Source organism: Lissotriton vulgaris, chromosome 11, assembly GCF_964263255.1.
Source record: "Lissotriton vulgaris chromosome 11, aLisVul1.2, whole genome shotgun sequence".
Lineage (NCBI taxonomy): Eukaryota > Metazoa > Chordata > Amphibia > Caudata > Salamandridae > Lissotriton > Lissotriton vulgaris.
The window spans coordinates 1,109,344,371-1,109,363,430 of NC_141699.1; the positions used below are offsets into that span (position 1 = coordinate 1,109,344,371).

At 40.7% G+C, this 19,060-nt stretch overlaps 1 protein-coding gene across 1 annotated transcript in view; it reads right to left on the minus strand.

Moving 5' to 3' along the window:
• The window catches only part of LOC147684255 (putative cation-transporting ATPase 13A4), a 291,659-nt gene that overhangs the window by 77,491 nt on the left and 195,108 nt on the right, over nucleotides 1-19,060 (minus strand). Inside the window, exons 17-19 of the mRNA XM_086942617.1 lie at nucleotides 8,429-8,546; nucleotides 5,061-5,185; nucleotides 1,235-1,398 (exon numbers count right to left, since the gene is read on the minus strand). Of these exons, the coding sequence (XP_086798743.1) occupies nucleotides 1,235-1,398; nucleotides 5,061-5,185; nucleotides 8,429-8,546 (407 nt within the window). The remainder of the gene's footprint in view (nucleotides 1-1,234; nucleotides 1,399-5,060; nucleotides 5,186-8,428; nucleotides 8,547-19,060) is intronic.

Consider the following 19,060-nt stretch of genomic DNA (forward strand, 5'->3'; position numbering starts at 1 on the left):
TCTCTTCATATCTTCTTGAAATTTTTCTTGAGTGTGCGCTTTCCCTGGTTAAATAGAAATTATCTTGGTTTTATTGTCCTCCTGATGGGTACCCCCCTTTCTGCTTGTGAGACTGGATAGGTATCTACTAAATATTTGCACCCTGATGTATCTGTATGCCAATGTTTATATTGTATTTGTTTTCATAGGCGATTCATATTTCCTTTGCTCGTACACGAACCTGTAGCCCTGAAGAAGGTGTGACCCAAATGTGGGTCTGACACCGAAACCTGTGTCAGCGCTGGAGCCCCTGTGCTTCCTTTTGTTGGAATCTCTCCCCTGGAGAAAAAAACTGACTATGGACTGTATCAGTGCCTTGCTACGACAACCAACTGATCTTGGATTTTCCATATCATCCAACATTTTTTGATTTTTGTATAGATATGAACCTCTTGCTGGATTACATGTCTTTGTTTGGCAGTATATAATATGTTGTTATCTTCGAAATGTATGAGTATGTCTGAGTCAGTGTTTGCCTGATCGCTTGAAAGATTGTGTGTGTGCGGCTTAGGATGTTTGTAGAGTTTGTGGACGCTTATAGTCTTTTTGTCTTATAAATGGGAAGGCTACCCTGTTCAGGACGGTTCTGTTTATATCAGTGACATATAGCACTTTATTAAGAAATCCTTAGGCAGAGTGTTTCTTTTATTGCTCCCAGAAATCAAATGTACTCAAGAAAGGTTTGGAAATAGGACAGCAATCCTTCAAGAGCATTGAAACTATATGGAAGATTTAGAGAGATATGATCCCATCCAATATTGTAGCAATCACAGCCACAATGCTCTGTAGATTCTTGTTAGCATCCCATAGACTAGCATCCCCTGGACTATTACAGATGACCTCAGAAGAGGCAGCAAGAGGTAAATGTGGAGCAACTGGGAAAAAACTGTGCAGTTGGAAAACACTTGCCTATAATGTTTGCACTGTTCACATTGGCTATTGCTCACAGTTCACACATTTCTAATACTTCTAAATATATGTATAAAAAGTAAGTGATTGTCCTGTGAATGGTGTATTTTCACTCTGGTGAAACATATATTCTCTATGAAAGGTGTTATGTGGAAAACAACAAGAAAGACTCAGTCTAAAGACTCAGTATTCAGAGGGGATGAAAAGCTGGAAAACAACTCTATCTAAAATATATACTGTTCCTCGCTCAGGCTAATTAGATTCATACCCAGAAGATATTGCTTACGTCCACTCTGTCCATCTTGCTCCTCTGATCGTCTACCACTTGTAGGGTGATGGATGGCGGGCTGGAGCCCTCGGGTCCACAGGCAGTGACCAGGATACCCGTGCTAGATGCAGGGATCATTCCAGAATGTTTTCCAACAGTAAGTGCTGTTTGAAGGTTGTCACCTGAGGAATATGACGACAAAAGACTGTTGATTACCAGATGTTGACATCTTTTTCTCTAAAGGAAAGGGAAGCGCACATGGGTGGGAAGGTATTTCAATGCTGAAAACTTCTTTCGTGTATTTTAAATTGTGTTTTCCCTAATCTGAAACCAGAAGAATGAAAAGCTGATTTGGCATTGCTGGTATTTGAAAAGAATCCCTAAAGATACAGTACTTTAGGATACCCTCACGTGTGATAGTACAGTTCCATATCCACCGTACAAATAGGCCTGGGCGGGAAATTCCGTTCCGTTCACGGAATTTGCGAAATTTGGCTAATATTGCATTCCGCGGAGAACGTGGAATTGCCAAAAATTCTGTGATCCGCGGCTTCGCAGAATTTTTTGCTTGTTCAAGCTTTCAAAATGCGTGTTTACGAGATATTTCTACCCGAGCACGCAAACAGCGTTCGCGAACAGGAAAAAAGCATCACGAACTGGCGGAACAAGCAGTTCCGTGTGTTTGCGGAACTCTGCGTGCTCGCTGAGATTTTTTACAGTTTGCAGAGCTTTGCGTAGCGCAACTATGCAAATTCAGCCCACCCCTACTTGCATAGCATGACATAACGTATTATATATAACATAACATGCCATTCCATATCATAGCATTCCATAACATACCATACCAATCCATAATATAGCATTCCATAAAATAACGTTCCATAACATATCATATAATTCCATAACATAGCATAACATAAAATAGCATAGCATAACACAACAAAACAGTACTTGTCAGAGGAAATGGCTTGTCTCACTGAGCCATCTTGCTGGCTCAGTGACTTAAACACCAGCTATTGATACCAGTTGTGAATTATAGAATATGTTTGAAACCCTCTGTTGTCAACTGGGTCTTTTTCATACTTCCAAAATTGGTAAATTGAGTACCATTGAGTTGATAGTAGTAACAAATGACCCTAATATTTACAACACCTAAAGTGCCACATATTTATACAGCTCATATAATGTGCACATGTAAATGAGATAATAGAACATTGTGGAGCTGTGCCGTAATGGGAGATGTTCATGTTTTACTTTGCAGGGGATGTAATAGAATATGTATTTGTTTTAAGTGGAGACCTAATTTCTATGTGCTGTGTGTCACGATGAACTGATAGTGCTGCACATAAACACAGTATTGTAGCATGTGCACACATGGTTTTGTACACCACTTGAGCATGAATATTGGGTGAAACAGATTTCCTATATGTAATTCTACTCTGCCCAATCACAGGTGAGCTAGTGTTACTACACACAAACAAGTTGCCAGACCTGATTTTACTGGCTTGAAATCCCAGCCGGTAAATTGTTTTTGGGGAAAGCACTGCACTGCAGCCCCACTCATGTTCCAGCCACTGCTTGACCCTAAGCATTGCCAGGGGGAGCAAGTAATTCTTCCCTGCAAGGTAAGAGTCTCCCCTTCTTCCCATCCTTGCCAATCCCCTCCCCAATGTCCCGCATAAGGCCCAAGCTCCCTTGTTCTACCTCAAAGTCCATGAGAAAATTCCATCTGCCCAGAATTTCCTAATGGAAGTCGGCATTACTCATAATCGGATCCTTGATGTGTAAATCTGTTGTGCTGCTGTAGATATCTCCTAATATGTTGCCTTAGTATTTTAAATGCCTTTGTAAGAGAAGCAAACAATAATTTACTTTATATTTATATCTATATAGCATCAAATACTAAACCACTACTTTTGCTATTTCTAAGCTGTTACCAGACATAATGGTACTCAGTTTGTCAACCTTAGAAGGATGAGTTTGTCATTGAAGAATTCTAACAGTTGACCTTCCGCTTAGGATAGATGTCAGTGGAAAGTATTTTATTCACTGAGTCACTTCATCACCTTCATTCCTGAATGATTTAAAAGCTTACTGATAATAGTGTCTGTGATCTGAAGGTCACATGTTCAAATCCTCACAAGGACACGTCAGACTTCCATCCTTCCCAGTTTGGTAAATGGATTATCATTACATTTTCTAAGAGAGCTTGAAATGCAGCAACAAGCATTGTTCATACAAAGGTTGAATTAATACTCGAATGCTACGTGTTTACCCGTAGTGCTGCTGAGGGAGTGGTTACAAGAGGTAAACTACAATACGGCCCTCGCGTGCAGCGAAAAAACTCCCCGCATTAGAACACTCTTTGCTTCAGGTCATTGTTGTTGTCAAGAACAAATTCACACTTTGGAAGTTTATTCTTGAAAACTTTGCCACGTTGGTTCTTCAAGCATAGAACCCACGCTGCAAAGCTCCACCACCTACAATGAAGAAGCCGCAGTGACTCCTCTCTGAAGGCGGTGGGATCCCTGCCTCTTCGGCAGGGATCTTTAAGAAGGGTAGGCAGTCTTCTACCAAGCAGGCTCAATGTTGTATCCACAAGGCTGGCCATACTGATTCTCTCTGGATAAAGTACTTTGAGATGCATTATCATACTCTGACATTGGCTGGTGCTCTCCTGAGTGTGGTATCTAGGAATAGAAGAGAGTCCCATGGAAAAGTCATCATATAGTGAATCGCGTTGTACCAATTTTGAGAAGTACCTACGAATCGCACTAAAGTGAAGGATGGCATGTTCAGCAAATGTCCCCACACTGGTCAATTAATGGCCCCAAGAAGTGGCTCATTTGACCTCCCACTTAAAGCTCCAGACAAAGGCAATGCACTAGCACACATGAAAATGAACACATTGAGGTATTTTGCAACTATGATTCTCTGGTTGCACAGGAAAATGGTTCCTCGCCGACAAACTTTGTACGTAATGTGGAGTGGTTATCTTCAAACAAGAAAATGAAAAAGGGGTGTTTTGGGAGGCAATACATCCCAAAAAATGAATTTATATACATACATGTATAAATAAAATATCATCACATGTATGTTACATATGCTGTATATTTGAACATATATGTGTGTGTGTGTGTGTGTTTTTAATAATACATGTTTAACACTGTTGAATTGTCTGACATATTTACATATACACGTGAAAACTGGCACTTGTAGAAAAAGATATTAACATTAACAGAAATGAGAAGTACAATATTTCTTAAAACCTGTAAATAATGCATTAGATAACATTGACAAAGAAAAACATAAGACTTCTTTGAAACACAAAAAGTGTAACAATTTATCTTAAGAAAGGTCTTGATCTTTTTTATCATCATCCTTGATTCATGATCTGCCAATAAAAAATAATTGTGTGGACCACCATTGCAGATATTTTTTTTCATTATAAAAAAATGTAAGTCTTTTTGTCTGCTGGTAGAGTACATCACTAATAAAGTAGGGATATCTTAAAGATCATATTCATGCACGCAATTATTTGTCATTGTTTAGTGTTAGCAAATAATACTTATGTAGCAAATATTTGTGATTGATAATATTCACATAATTTTAACGTGGCTCTTGGTCAGAAGCCGGTTAAAGACATTTGAAAAAAATGTCACACAGAAAACTTTAACATCCTATATGAATACATGGGTTTTATATATTTGACTAGACACTTATCTTGTGTGGTTGCACAAATTAAGTGTATTGCTACACTCTTTAATATGGGCTTCAGAATTCCTCCCCCGGATATGACCCATGTGAAAGGTATGTTCTGAGTCCCAGTGGTAACCTTACATACCCGTCACCATCACTGTCCTGATTCTGGCCTCCATGAGCTCCTGCAGCACCGGCTTTGTCTCCGGCTTCAGCTGGTTTTCCATCACCAGCAGTCCAAGAAATTCCAAGTTAGATTCAACTTCTTCTCTTGAAAGCAAAAGAAAAAGACAAACAATACTGTAAACCAACCAATTTCCCCCCTCTTTGTCTTCTTTCATGCCAACCTGGGGATCTGATCTTCCACTCTGTCTTCAGGATCCAGTCCCACAAACATCCCTTCTGATGCCCTTCTTTCACCCATTATTCATAAACAGCTTTTTCCATATCTGGTTTCCCTTTTAAAGCTTCCTCTTGGTTTGGGTGCATTCAAGCATGCTATTATCATTCATATTCTTACAATACAAAGCATAACAAACCTAAACCTTCTCTTGACTCGTCCTTCCCTTCCTCCCTTTTTAGGCTTTTTATTCAAGCATTTGAAGTGTTTCACCCACAGTTAGCACACGAATTGCAGGTGTATTTTCTCAGTTCTCCAAAATGGGACCTCTCCAATCTATGATGTAAATTTGCTTATTTCAGAATATCTCTTTAACATCAAATCTCATTTCACAAAATCAATCACCTCTTAATACTCTTCTCTGCTGCCTTTGATATGGATGTTAATTCTATGTGTTTCTCTACCCTTCATTTTCTTATTGAAACTGGACCATCCAAGCTTTCCTCATTCTGGTCTGGCCTCTCCTACTGTATATCAGTTAGTGGTCAACACTCTAACACCATAAGTCTGTCCTCTGCCCCATTATTCCGTATGTACAACACCTCACTCACGGCTTCTTATTTCTTCATTCGTACTGCACTGTTAATTCTACACTCATGTTATCCACTTACAACTCATCCTTGATTTATACCATCCCTTCCTGTATCTTTTAAGGGAGTTCGGAGAAAATATTAATGTAAAAATCTCATTGACGAGAATATTTATTCTCATGTAATATAATTTTATATAATATGGATGTTTTAAACATTGTTTGCAATAATACATTGGTTAAAATATTATTGTGTAATTATTTAAATGTGATTTATAATTTTTTTGTGTAACTATTGTTTGAATAAAATTAATTATTCCTTTTAATGTTTTGTAATTTGAAGTGATTTAGAACTTTTTATTTATTATTCTATACTAATTCATAGGATTGTAGTGGGTTATTGCTGGGCCTTTGGTTGGCAATGTATGTTTGCCCATAACTCTGCTTGGGGTAGTCCTAGGAGGAGGGGACCACCACTGAATCGTTCAGCATGATATGCTCTTTGTGTTAAAGGCATCTGCTTGGTCCTCCCCCTATGTTAAGGAGGACCCCAAAATCATTACCTCTCTCATTGCCTGATATATTTTAGAGCTCACTTTTGTGAATTGGTTATATGCTTTTTAGCATGTAACGGTAAAGTTGTTTTTATCAATGGGTTGTGGTGTAGTAGCTAACTCCGCTATGTGGCGGAGTCAGATTTTTCTGCATGACTTCTGTGTTCCCATTGTTATGCAGAGTTAGCCAATCTCCTCATTCTCCGTTAGCGGATCAGAGTTCACTGTTCACGGTTAGAACTTACTGGAGGTAACAGGTGGGCAAGTTCTTTTTTATTTTATTTTAGAATTTTATATAGTTCCAACTTGACCCAAACGTATCTGGTGTCAGAGCGCTTTACATGAGCATGAGCCCCTAAGGACCTTCAGTAGCGAAGGGGACTTCATCCCATACCAAGAGTGCACCAAGAGGTGTGTTTGCAGGGAGCTGCTCAGATGCAGATCCATGGGAGTAAAAAGCGAAGTCTACTCACTTTGTACAAGTGCTCTCGCTTGTTGAAATGAGCACACTTGTTTGCTATCAGATGACGGGAGCACTGCTCCCACTATCGCATAGCAAACTGCAATGTCCTGAGGGTAGGAACCCCAGGACATTGCTGGTGGTCCCCAGGGCCATTTACAGCCCCAGGAGAGGGACTGCGTTGCCCCCATCCCATCTTTGAAATAGCCCCATGGAGGTAGTGAGTCCCAGGGCAGCGTGTGGGGCTGAAGCTCCCCACGCATTATTCCAAATATAGCCCCAGGGAGGTGGAGGTCCCCGGGGCTGCAGGGGGGGCCACTTGGGCCCCCCCGGCATTTTAAAAAACTTGCCCCAGGAAGATGGCGGTCCCCAGGGCGGGAGCACCCCACACACTCTAATTAAATATAGCCCCAAGGAGGTGGCGGTCTCCGGGTCTGCAGTGAGCCACGTGGCACCCCACACTTCAAAGTATAAGCCTTGGGGAGGTGGCAAATCCAGGGGCCACCGCATCTCTATTTATTTCTGCCCCAGGACCCGGCCCACCCGAAGCTTAAAGTAAACAAAGTGCTTTGTTTTAAAAAAAAGAATTTTGCGGGATTCCCAGATCCACCGGGAATACCGCTGACATTTGTTTTAAAACAATTTTTGGGGGCCCTCGGGGTCCATGTGGGACCCCCTGAACACACCCAGGGTGTCTGGGTTCTTCTACCCTGCCCCCTTTTCCTTTTTTTCATATTTTTGCGTGTGGCTCAGTTCAACCTATCAACAGGATGGCTGCCAACACTTCCTGGTTTGAATTGTTAGCAGCCAATCAGATCTCAGGCACAAGATCGGGAGGGTTTGCCTATCCAATGCAACCACAGTTGTGTATCTGAGAAATCTTTACATTTCCCAGGAACTACTGAACGGATTTACACCATTTAAAAAAAGAGTGCTTTCTGAACTACTGACTACTTTTTTGCCAAATTTGGTGTAATTCCACTTTGCAGTCGGGCTGTAGCCTTGTCTAAAGTTTCCTATGAAAATTAACATGGAGAAAAAGAGTTTTGGGACCCTCCCTTTTTCCCAACCCCCGCTTGATGGATCACTCTAAAATTTACAAGACAGCAGCTGATGTGACTGCCCCATTAGATTTGAAAATTTCACGAAGATTCATCAAATGGAACTAAAGTTATTGGCAAATCAAAAAACCCTTTTCTTATGGAAACTAGGTCCTAACTATAACTACCTACTGGCTTATCAGCACAAAGATATCTATAAATATCTTCTCATTCAGGCAGGCAGTCTCATGACCCTCACATAGTTTTGTTAGCCTGAAAACGAGTGGCAGCCACATGCTGGCCACAGGTCACAATTAAGGGAGCCCTTGTGAAGCGGAATAAAACTGTTAATCATTTTATGTCATCTCTGTCAACCAAAAGGCCACTACATGCTAACTGGTGAATGTTTTTTCCAATTACTTCATTGAAAATATTTTAGCAGAGATACTGCTTTCCCTTGCAGAGGTATGAAGGCGTCTATTGAGACTAGGGTTGGTACCTCCTCCTCACTGAAGGCCTCACTCTCTTACCTTGTTACACTGCTCAGTTCAGAATGCATCTCTTCTGGCAGAGCCTTGTAGGCCAGTCCAATGACCCGAAACCCTTGGATGGTGTAAAGCTGGAGCTCGCTTGAAAAATTGGAAGGGACTGTTCAAAGAAAAAAAACACAATTCAACATTCTATTACATCCATTACATACCCACAATTCTTACATTCTCACAATCTTAATTAGTTGTGAGACACCTCTTATTAAATGCACTCGAATGAGGAAGTGTTATCAGAGTAATGATAGTACTGGCAAGTAATCGACTAATTGCCACCTCATCACATTCTCGTCACAGAGCTTATGTCCTGAGGATATACCTAAGCCACAGGACTGATACTGATTGCCCACCAAATGAACCTGACAGAATGCCAAGTTCAGACACTGAGGACAAAGGCTTGAATGAGAAAAGAAACAAAGCCCTGAGTGCTGGCAATAAACCCAGCCAACAAACAATAGAAGCCCAAAAGGCAGAGGGCATAAACATGTGCACCCAGTCAAAAAGGGGTCAAACGTAGAGGCCACCCACCATTGCAACACAAAATAGAAGGCAAGACTGCTCAGGAAGCCAAATGCAGCAGCACCCACTCACAGACAGCAATGAAATGAAAGACCCTACAGCAAATCAGGCAAGGGAGAAAAAGACTGTCCAGGAAATCAGTCCCTTACAAGCACAAGCAAAAATGAAAGTCCACAAAAGAGATGTCACCAAAGACCAACAACACCTGGAAGAAAGAGTAATTTCAAAGGAGAACAGAGTCTCCCAAAAACACACTCAGCCTCAAGCACCCTTGATTTCTCAGGCAGAGTGAGATAAACAGGCACTACAGCAGTCTGAAAACAGGGCACCAAACGAAGGTACCAAAGGCAAAGCAAAGGGGAAAGTCAGTCCGGAAGGACATACATATTTGGGTTAGAAGAAACAACAAGTCCTCAGGAGAAGAAAATGCAATACAAGGCTGGAAATCATCATGTCACTGAATGATACTAGAGAGAAAAACTAAATGCATACACCCTAGGGGTGTGTGAAACTTGCCTAATTTTCTTTTGTACTAATAGTTGAAACAGAACACATTGCACAAGTGTGGTGCTTTTTTTTTTCTTTGCTCCGGTTGTCTCCTGCTTAGCTATCCTTCATGGCCCTATCCACCCCATTCTGCTCCACCTCCGCCCTTTTTTCAACTTTAGTTTATTTCCACTTTTAGTTACTGAATGATTGCCCCCATTTATTAATTGTTTGCTCCCTTCTTTTGTCTTTCTACCTATTACTTTGTTTAGGTATCTCTATTTCCATTTCCTTACTATGGCACAGGAAGGCAGTTCCATCATTCCCAAGGCCTGCACCCCTTGTGGCCAATGGCAACAAGAGGGGGTAACATCCTGCCACATTTTGAACGAGTAAGAGAAGGTAATGCTGATTTATTTGCAACAACGCCACCATCCCCCAATACAGGCAGTAGGAGACTTGCAGAGAAAGAACTACAGCCTTTCAGAGTACAATCTGTATTGCTGATGAGTGCAGAGTAGCATGCATCGCTATACCAGGGTCCCCGCCAACTACCAGAAATTGACACGCTGATGGGCTGGCATTATCAGTAAGAAGAAGGACCTGTTCAACCTACTCAGCATTGAGGCAGAAAGGCTAAGTAAGTGATGGTGTTTAGAAATGTTTTTAGTTTTATACAATATTTCTGAGTGTATATGTATATATATATGTATATATATATATATATATATATATATATATATATATATATATATATATATATATATATATATATATATATTCACTGAACAAAAACATAGGTTTCACACCAGTTATAGTTAGGAATTTGCATTTAAAAAACCTATTAAATTCACTGAAAAAAACATAGGTTTGACACCAATTATAGTTAGATGGAAATTTTACTGACATAAAACCATTGAAATTCCCACGTTATAGTTAGATGGACTCACTATAACTTGTGTGCCTGCAATGCACTGCTGATGACGTCACATATTACATCACTCATGACATGGTCAATGACATCACTCATGACATCACTGATGACACCATCCAGTGAATGTGTGTCATTCTAAAAATAATTTTTTTTTATATATGTATTGGTAAAGGTCGATGGAAAAATAAATGTTTAAATAAGTGTCTTAATGGATGTTTTTTTAATAAAAAAATTGATTGGTTAACTGGCTTATTAAGTGTATCTTAGTGAATACATATATTAGCGAGTAATGTTTAATTATTTAAATATATGTATCAGTGTTTCACTTTGTGTATAAGTGGCTGCATGGGTTGGTGAGTACCTACATGTGTGTGTATATGTGTTATTAGATGGTTTTTTTAGTATCAGTATGAGTGTCTGTATGGTTTGGTGGGGGTATTACTTAGCACATAGATGCATCAATGACTGACTCACTGTTTGTATGTGTTTTGAAGACAGTATATGTGTAGGATTGTAAGGATGGATGAGTGTGTATATGTGTGTGTTAGTGAGTGAATGACTATCTCACTAGTGTCTTTATCAGTAACGACATATGTTTTATCTAGTATATGTGAGTATTGATGGATAAGTGAGTATATGTGAGAGTGAGAGATTGTAAGAGTTCCTGTTTAAATAAGTATGTGTTTCTATAAGTGTTTGTTTAAGAAAGTAAGTATGTGTAAGTTTCCTTAGAAGTAAGGTGGTAGTGTGTGTATAGTTGTATATGCAAATAAATGGATGCTCAATAGTTTATTTGCTTGTGTGAGTATGTGTGTGAGTAACTTTTGGATGACTGTCGGTGTGTAAAAGGATGTATAGGTGTATCACTACATATGATGAGTGAGTATATGTATGAGTGACTATATAGAACTGTTGGTGAATGAGTGGAAGCGTATATAGATGGTAGAATTACTGAATTGGTTGTTCTAACTGGTATGGGTATCTCCATTTTTTTGAAAATGTTAGTTTCTATTTTTGAATATGTGTTTCAAGGGTTACATTACACTGAAAGGAGGTCTGTCACTCTGTCACAAGGATGGTGTCATCAGTGATGTCATGAGTAATGTCACTGACCATGTCATGAGTGATGTAATATGTGACGTCATCAGCAGTGCATTGCAGGCGCGCAAGTTAAAGTGAGTCCAACTAACTATAACGTGGGAATTTCAATGGTTTTATGTCAGTAAAATTTCCATCTAACTATAACTGGTGTCACACCTATGGTTTTTTCAGTGAATTTCATAGGTTTTTTAAATGCTAATTCCTAACTATATATAGGGCCTCAAACCTATGTTTTTTGCAGTGAATTTCAAAGGTTTTTTAATAGCAAATTTCTATAGCTATGTAATATATTATTTTTTATAATAAATCCGATATTGTATATTTATGTAACACTATTTTTTTAAGTATATTCTTCATGTTTTTTTTTTTTGCCCTGGAGCGCTCCCGGTGCGCGTACCGGTGTGCGCACCGGTAAGCGCAGTCTTGCGGCGCGTCCCGGTGCGCGTACCGGTGAGCGTCCCATTAGCGCTATTGCCGCGAACGAAAACATCATAGTGACGCGCCGCGTCCGCGTGATACGCACGGCGTAAGCGCACCCGGAAGCACTCGAACGCATACGATCGCGCTGCGTAAGCGCCCTGGGGCGCGCCCCGGGGCACGTAGCGTAAGTGCGTCGGGCTTGCCCCGGGGCGCGTAGCGTAAGCGCCTCGGGTCATGTGACCTAAAAATAACACTTTTCATTGGTTCAAGACAGTTTTGGTTTCCAAATGATGATATCCCGGGTCATGTGACCTGAAAATAACACTTTTCATTGGTTCAGGACAGTTTTGTTTTCCAAATGATGAAAGCCTCCACCTGTTTTCCTCATTCTCACTTTGTTCTTTGACTGAGGAAGACCTGTTTGTGGGAAATGGCTTCAGTAGCAGCAGCAGCAGCAGGAGCATCTCAGCCACCACCCCCACCACCACCACCACAAGGACCACCACAACACCACAGTGGTGGAGATGAAGAAGAGGAGGAGGAGGAGGAAGAGGAGCACAGGGAGTACCTGCCTGAAGATACTACCCCCTACAAGCCAAAGGAGCACATTGTATGGGAGTTTTTTAAAATCCCAAAGGGCCTCAAGAAAGTGAATGCGCCATTGGTTACTTGTATGATCTGTGGCATTGTACTTTCCAGGGGGAACCCTAACAAAAAGTACTCTTTTGGCAATAACACCATGATTCGCCACATGCAATGCCGGCACCCTAACAACTATGCTGCGGCAGACGTCCGAGAAATTACCAGAAACCCTCCCCAATCTTCTCCCAGCACCTCCCAAAGTAAGCAACCCACTCCATCGGGACCAGAGGCAAGGGAGATGGTCCCAAACATACAACCCAAGTTTGGACAATACAAAATCGTTTGTATATTTTGTGGAAAAACAATTACCTATGGTGAGCAAAGCATTAAACTCATCAACCGTGCTGGTGACAACCACAATTGCCCCGAAAAACTTTAATTTTTTCCAGATTTTTTTTTGCTCCAGTTGAGCCGTTTACAATTCCCTGTTTTTTGTTTGTCCCCATAAAAATAACAAAAAAAATATAAAATTGTTCATAAAAGCCAAAAAAAGTAAAAAATGTTCCAAAAAACAATAAAAAAAATAAAACAACAAAAAGAATTTAAAAAACAGTTCTTTTTAGAACTACCTCCAATTTATAAAAAAATGCTACTTTTTTTAAAAAATCTGTCATTCTTTATTCCTTATGGTACGCTCCCCAGTGCGCGTACCGGGCGCTCCCCCCGCGCATATCGGAAATTTTTTTTTTTTTTTTGCCCCACGGGGCCCTTTTATGGCCCCCACATCAAACCTACGGGGTCAGGGGGGGTCTACCCTGCCCCCTTTTGATCATTTCCCCCTTTGTTTTTGCCACGTCTTGTGTCTCGATCCTACCGAGACACAAGATGGCGGCTGCTCCGGACTGTTTGGAATGTTGACAGACACCCGAGAGCCAATCAGCTTTCCACACGCGAACTCGCGTAGCGAGCTGGAGCGCGTCCCGGTGCGCGTACCGGGGCACGCTTATAGATATATATTTTTTTTTAACCTACATTTCTCAAAATCCACTGGAGCACATATCTTGAGACATAGCATAGGCACATCGGGCTACCAGTCCCTACAATTTTGCCAAGTTTGGTGGAAATCCATTCAGCCGTTCGGGCTAAAAGTGAGTCCAACCGCCCTATGGAAATTAACTTGGGGAAAACACGTTTTGGGACCCCCCTTTTATCTCGGCCCCTGCTTGACGAACCCCCCCCAAACTTTCAGGGAAGGAGCGGGGCGCCGCGAGGCAAATTTGAGGAAAATTTCGGCAGATCCCTCAACCGGCGCCAAAGTTATTCCCAATAGAATGTTGCAGATTCCCTATACAAAATAATCCTAACTATAACTACCTACTGGCGATCGCCAGTAGGTAATATATATATATATATATATATCCACTCTGTTTTTTCCTTAGTGTATCCACGCACAAACAGGAACACAGACTCGATTCTTGCTGTTGCCAGGATTCAATTTATTTTAAAACAAAGTGCTCGAACAGTGCATTGCCTAAAGACGCGTTTCGGACACGAGTCTGTGTCCTTGCTCACTTGACAAGCGGTAAAGCATAGACCCTGTATTTAAAACACCCCTTTTGGCGCCAAAACACTACGCCTATTCACATTATGGACATAGAGGACATACTTGGGAAAGACAGACTATCGCCTCCAGTCGTATTTTCATTACATAGTGTCTAAAATTCATGAATTCGTTTAAATAAGTACATAGTCATTAAGACGCAATATCATAACAGAATATAGGTGCGTGTACACAAAACTGGTTAAATTCATTGTACTGCCCAAATGCATGGGCGACCTTATATCTACGCTGATGTTTGTCAATCCGACTGTGCAAATACTTTTAGAAGTTATAAATACATGGATATATCAATAAATAAACATATCATCATGAAATAGATAAATATACATATATACAATCTAAAAACATTTGGATATACGTAGAAAAAAAGCGCACAGTCTTGGGTTGTAATTTAGAAGTCGCTCATCAGGCCTATGTATAGAACTGTGCAAATTACGCTACAATATGAGAAACTGTTATTGCAGTCTATTGTGCAAGTGCTTTTAATCACTAAATATATGCAAAATGACTCTAAACGACTTGTAGGCTTTTCTGTAACAAATTGATATGTGTCCTTAAGGCGCAACTCTTGTGCCATGTAGCACCAAATTAAATATATTTTTTGTTTTTTGATAATATTGATAATAAAGTACTTGTTGGTGCAAAAGAGTGAAGAAAAGGAAATCAGAAGTGTGTAATGTATAAAAAAAACTGTCATGGGAAATTGGTGGCGGAAACCCCTATTATGTGCTAGATATATGTCTCCTAGGTTAATAACACCCTTACATACGGATCCAACTATTGTAGTGTGTGATCAGGTATTATAGAAGCTAAACTCAACATATAAAGTGAATTTGTGCTAAGCTGTATAATGCAAACGTTCAAATACAGAATATATACAAAATGGAAAGATTAGGAAAAAATTTCCGCAGGGAATGTGGTTGTGAACAACCTAAGACTACAGAATATCAGTTTAAAGAATAGGGAAAAGATTGCTAAAATGCCAGTTAATGTCAAACGAGACCTGAGTGCCCCAGCCGGGTCATATATGTCTAGGACATAAAGGTACACAGATGTCATCTGGGGAAGTACTGTACAGGGTTTCTACCAATGATGTATAGGTAGTCCACTTACAAAGAATTGTAAAGGTCCTCCCTTAAAGTAACCCCTTGCCCGCGGCAGGAATTCCGCTCCTGTGCGGCACATTCCGATCGCGGGCGTGGTCATGACGGCTGGAAGCCGTCATCAGCAAACGAGCACTGTGTGCCATGACGGCTCCGAGCCGTCATCAACATCGAAGGGTTAAGCCCCAATGGTGCTTTACAATCTAAATCTACTATGTACCGTGACTCCAATTGCCGTAACGATCTCTCCCTGTTGCCCCCCGCTTTTGTTGAGGGCTACTGCATCTATGACAAAGTATTGTAAACACTTTAAATTGTTCTCATGAGTGGTCTTAAAATGACGGGCAACAGGGTATGCAGGGTAGGAGTTCACGATAGCTCTTAAGTGCTGCAAAATACGCACGTGTGCTTGGAATTTCGTACTCCCAACATAGTACAAATTACAGCTGCATCTTAAAACGTACACAGCATACTCTGTGCGACAGGTGTAATGTGCTTTAAGAGCTATTGGGTCTTTAGAAAAAGGGGTAGTATAGGAGGTGGTATTTATGCCAAATATGCATGCTCGGCATGAGCTGCATTTAAAAAAAACCTTGCTTGGGGACAGCCAGTTACCAGTGGAACTGGATTCCGGACTGTTCCTCACCAGTTCATTCCGCATTGAATATGCTCTCCTAAAAGTAACTGTTGTTGTTGTGGGGACCACTTTTCTCAATATTTGATCAGTGAGTATGATAGGCCATTCTTTTTTAACGATATTCTTGATCTGCTTGGCCTGCCTGCTGTAACTAGTGATCAATCTAATCTCCCCTTTGCTACTGGAGCCTGCATCTGCCACTTGTGTATTCCTACTGGGGTCCAAAAGAGAGGAGCGATTGGGGACATTAGCTTTCCTCATGGCTGTTTCCAGACTACTGGAACTATAGCCCCTGTCCTCCAATCTAACCTTAGCCTCCAATTGGCAATGCTGTCTATCCTCAGTGGTACTGCAAGCACTATGTATTCGTAAGAACTCGCTGTACGGAATACTGGTAATCGTATGTTGGGGATGAAAGCTTCCAGCATGCAATATGGTATTCCCTGATGTTACCTTCCTGTATAAACATGTTTCGATCTTCCCATCTATAATCTTCACTTAGATATCAAGGAAGTTGGCCACCATTGCATCAATATTAGCAGTAAAATGGAGATTTAATTTGTTTCCATTGATCTTATTCACAAAACTCATAGCCTGATCTTTGGTCCCTCGCCAGATAATGAACACATCATCGATGTATCGCCAATATTTTACCACATGAGCTGACCATAGTGAGGCATGTGTTACCCTGAGGACATGTTCCTCCCACCAGCCAACATGGAGCCCGCATAGCTGGGGGAGAAACATGCCCCCATGGCCACCCCTCTCAATTGTTTAAACACCAGATTGTCAAACATAAAAATATTGTTGTGTAGACATTTGCTGATCATTTTGATCAACATTTGATTGTGGTGATACATATGGATTGGTCTTTTAACTAGGTAAAATTCCACAGCTCTTATGCCATGTATGTGGGCGATACTTGTGTATAAAGAGGATATGTCCATGGTTAAAAATAAATAATCATCTGACCACTCACAGTTACTCAATAGGTGTAAAAACTCCGTAGTGTCCCTGATATAGGCCGGAAGGCTGGTCACAAACTCCTGAAGATAAAAGTCTATATATTTGGAAGTGTTCTCAAAGGTGCTGTTGATGGATGACACAATTGGTCTACCAGGAGCCGGTGTCTCTTTTTTGTGCACCTTAGGTACAAAGTATATATTGGGCAAAATGGGATGATCTTTGTTGAGAAACTTGTATTCATCCTTGGTGAAGAGTCCTTCCCTTTTCCACTCATTTAAATCATCCTTGTATGATTTGACGATTGTATGTACTTCAGCCATATTGGTTCGTGTATAACATTCACCATCATTAAGGTGACGGTAGGCCTCTTTGATGTAAACTTTTTTTCCCCAAAGGACAATATTACCACCTTTATCTGATTGATTAATGACAATGGTGTTATCTTTTTTGAGTTTGTTCATCAGGGTTGAATAGCTTTGCATTTGATGGTTCGGTGGCCTTTGCTTTGCTTTGCTTTGCTATTGTGTTGCAATTTTTTTTAGTTCCTCAATGACTCTGTCGTGGTAAATGTCAATGGCATCACTGGGCATGTTTGGTACAAAAGTGGAAACCGGCTTGAATGGACTGTGGCCTGAACAGGATATGTTCACCCCTTCTTCTTCTGCCACTTCCTGGATACTGCAGGTACCCTCACTGTTTTCTCTCAAATCGTGTAATGTGCGCAATAGCACCATATCCTTGACTTGAGCACCATCAGTGGCAACATTGCTGCCACTAGCTGTTTTCTTTTTCTGCTCAAGGTTATTTTTGATTGTGAAATACTTGCGCAATTTGATCTTCCTAATCAATTTATAAACATCAATGCGGGTACTGCAGAAGCCAAAATTTCTCTCTGGGCAAAAGGACAAGCCCAAAGATAAAAGTTGTTTCTCAGCTTGATTCCAAAAGGTGTCTGTGAGGTTAACTATGGTATTTTCATCAATTACTTTTTCTTCCTCCAATACGGGTTTTGTTGCCCCCTTCCTTTTGTTGCAGAGGCACTTTCACCGTTCTCTTCGCCTCGCGTTCCTCCTCTGTTTATTGAGGCGTTTTGATTCCTCGGACGAAGGGTTTGCTTGCGCTGCATCCTGATACAGTCCAGTTCTTCTGCCAGTATGAGTTGCCCCAAATCCCCTCTTTTTGCACCTGGGCTGCTGTCATTAGACTCTTCTTCACTGGGGACTAAACTGTCTTCTGAAGTGGACAGATTTGAATCACTTGCTGCCAAGTCAGGATTCCTTGCGATTGCCATTTTTCTGCTGGAATTGCCATTTTTCTGTTTGCGCAAGTTGTCGAATTTACGCGCAAATGTAAATATTTGTCCTGACTCATAGTCATGTTTGTCGCGGGCAAACTTGAATGCTTTTCTGGTTTTTATGGCGTCTTCCTGCTTCCGCAATCGGTCCTTCATTTCCTTAGCACTTTTATCAACAAAGTCTTTATTGTTGGCATGTTCAGGTTTGCTTAGCTCTTGATTCATTTTAACAATCTCTTCCAAATTCTTGGCTCGATCTATTTTGGCATATTTAACCAAAAGGCACACGAGTCTCATCGATGCCTCTAGATTGCTTTCTGCCCACTCCTTCAATAGTAGTGGGTTGGGGCTATCGAAACTCGGTGCCAACATTATCCGAAGACTACATGCGATCCTGCCTGCTTCGTGGTATTTTTCCAAGAATTTTATCTATATATATATAGGACGCTCCTTTGAGGAAGAGCATTATTTCATGAGATCACTGCTGTCATTACCATGAAATGGATTCAGGAAATGGATTAAACAAAACACTTAATACCCGAGATAGGAGTTCAACTATATTTTCTTTGCCCTGAAGAAGTCTGAGAGGACGAAACACGTTGGCTATGGTTTTATCTAATATGAAGGAGGCATCACGAATAAAGAGACAGAAACACACCTGCTGAATTGATGTCGTCTTTAACTGTATAACAGAATAGTATTTGAAGAAAGCATCCCTTATGCAATTTAAATATAAGTGTTTGAGAATTATACAATAAAGGAGTGCTAGATCAAACTGTTGTATTTGCTATTGTGGGGTTTTATCCCAGGAGGCTTAGGGCATTGAGCCTTATGTCCTGTGCACTAAAAGACAAAGTTATACAATTCCATAATTCTAGATAGGTGCATTCACAGTTTTCTCAATCCCTGTGATATTGTCTAAAATTGACTAACTCAAATAAATATATTAGGAGC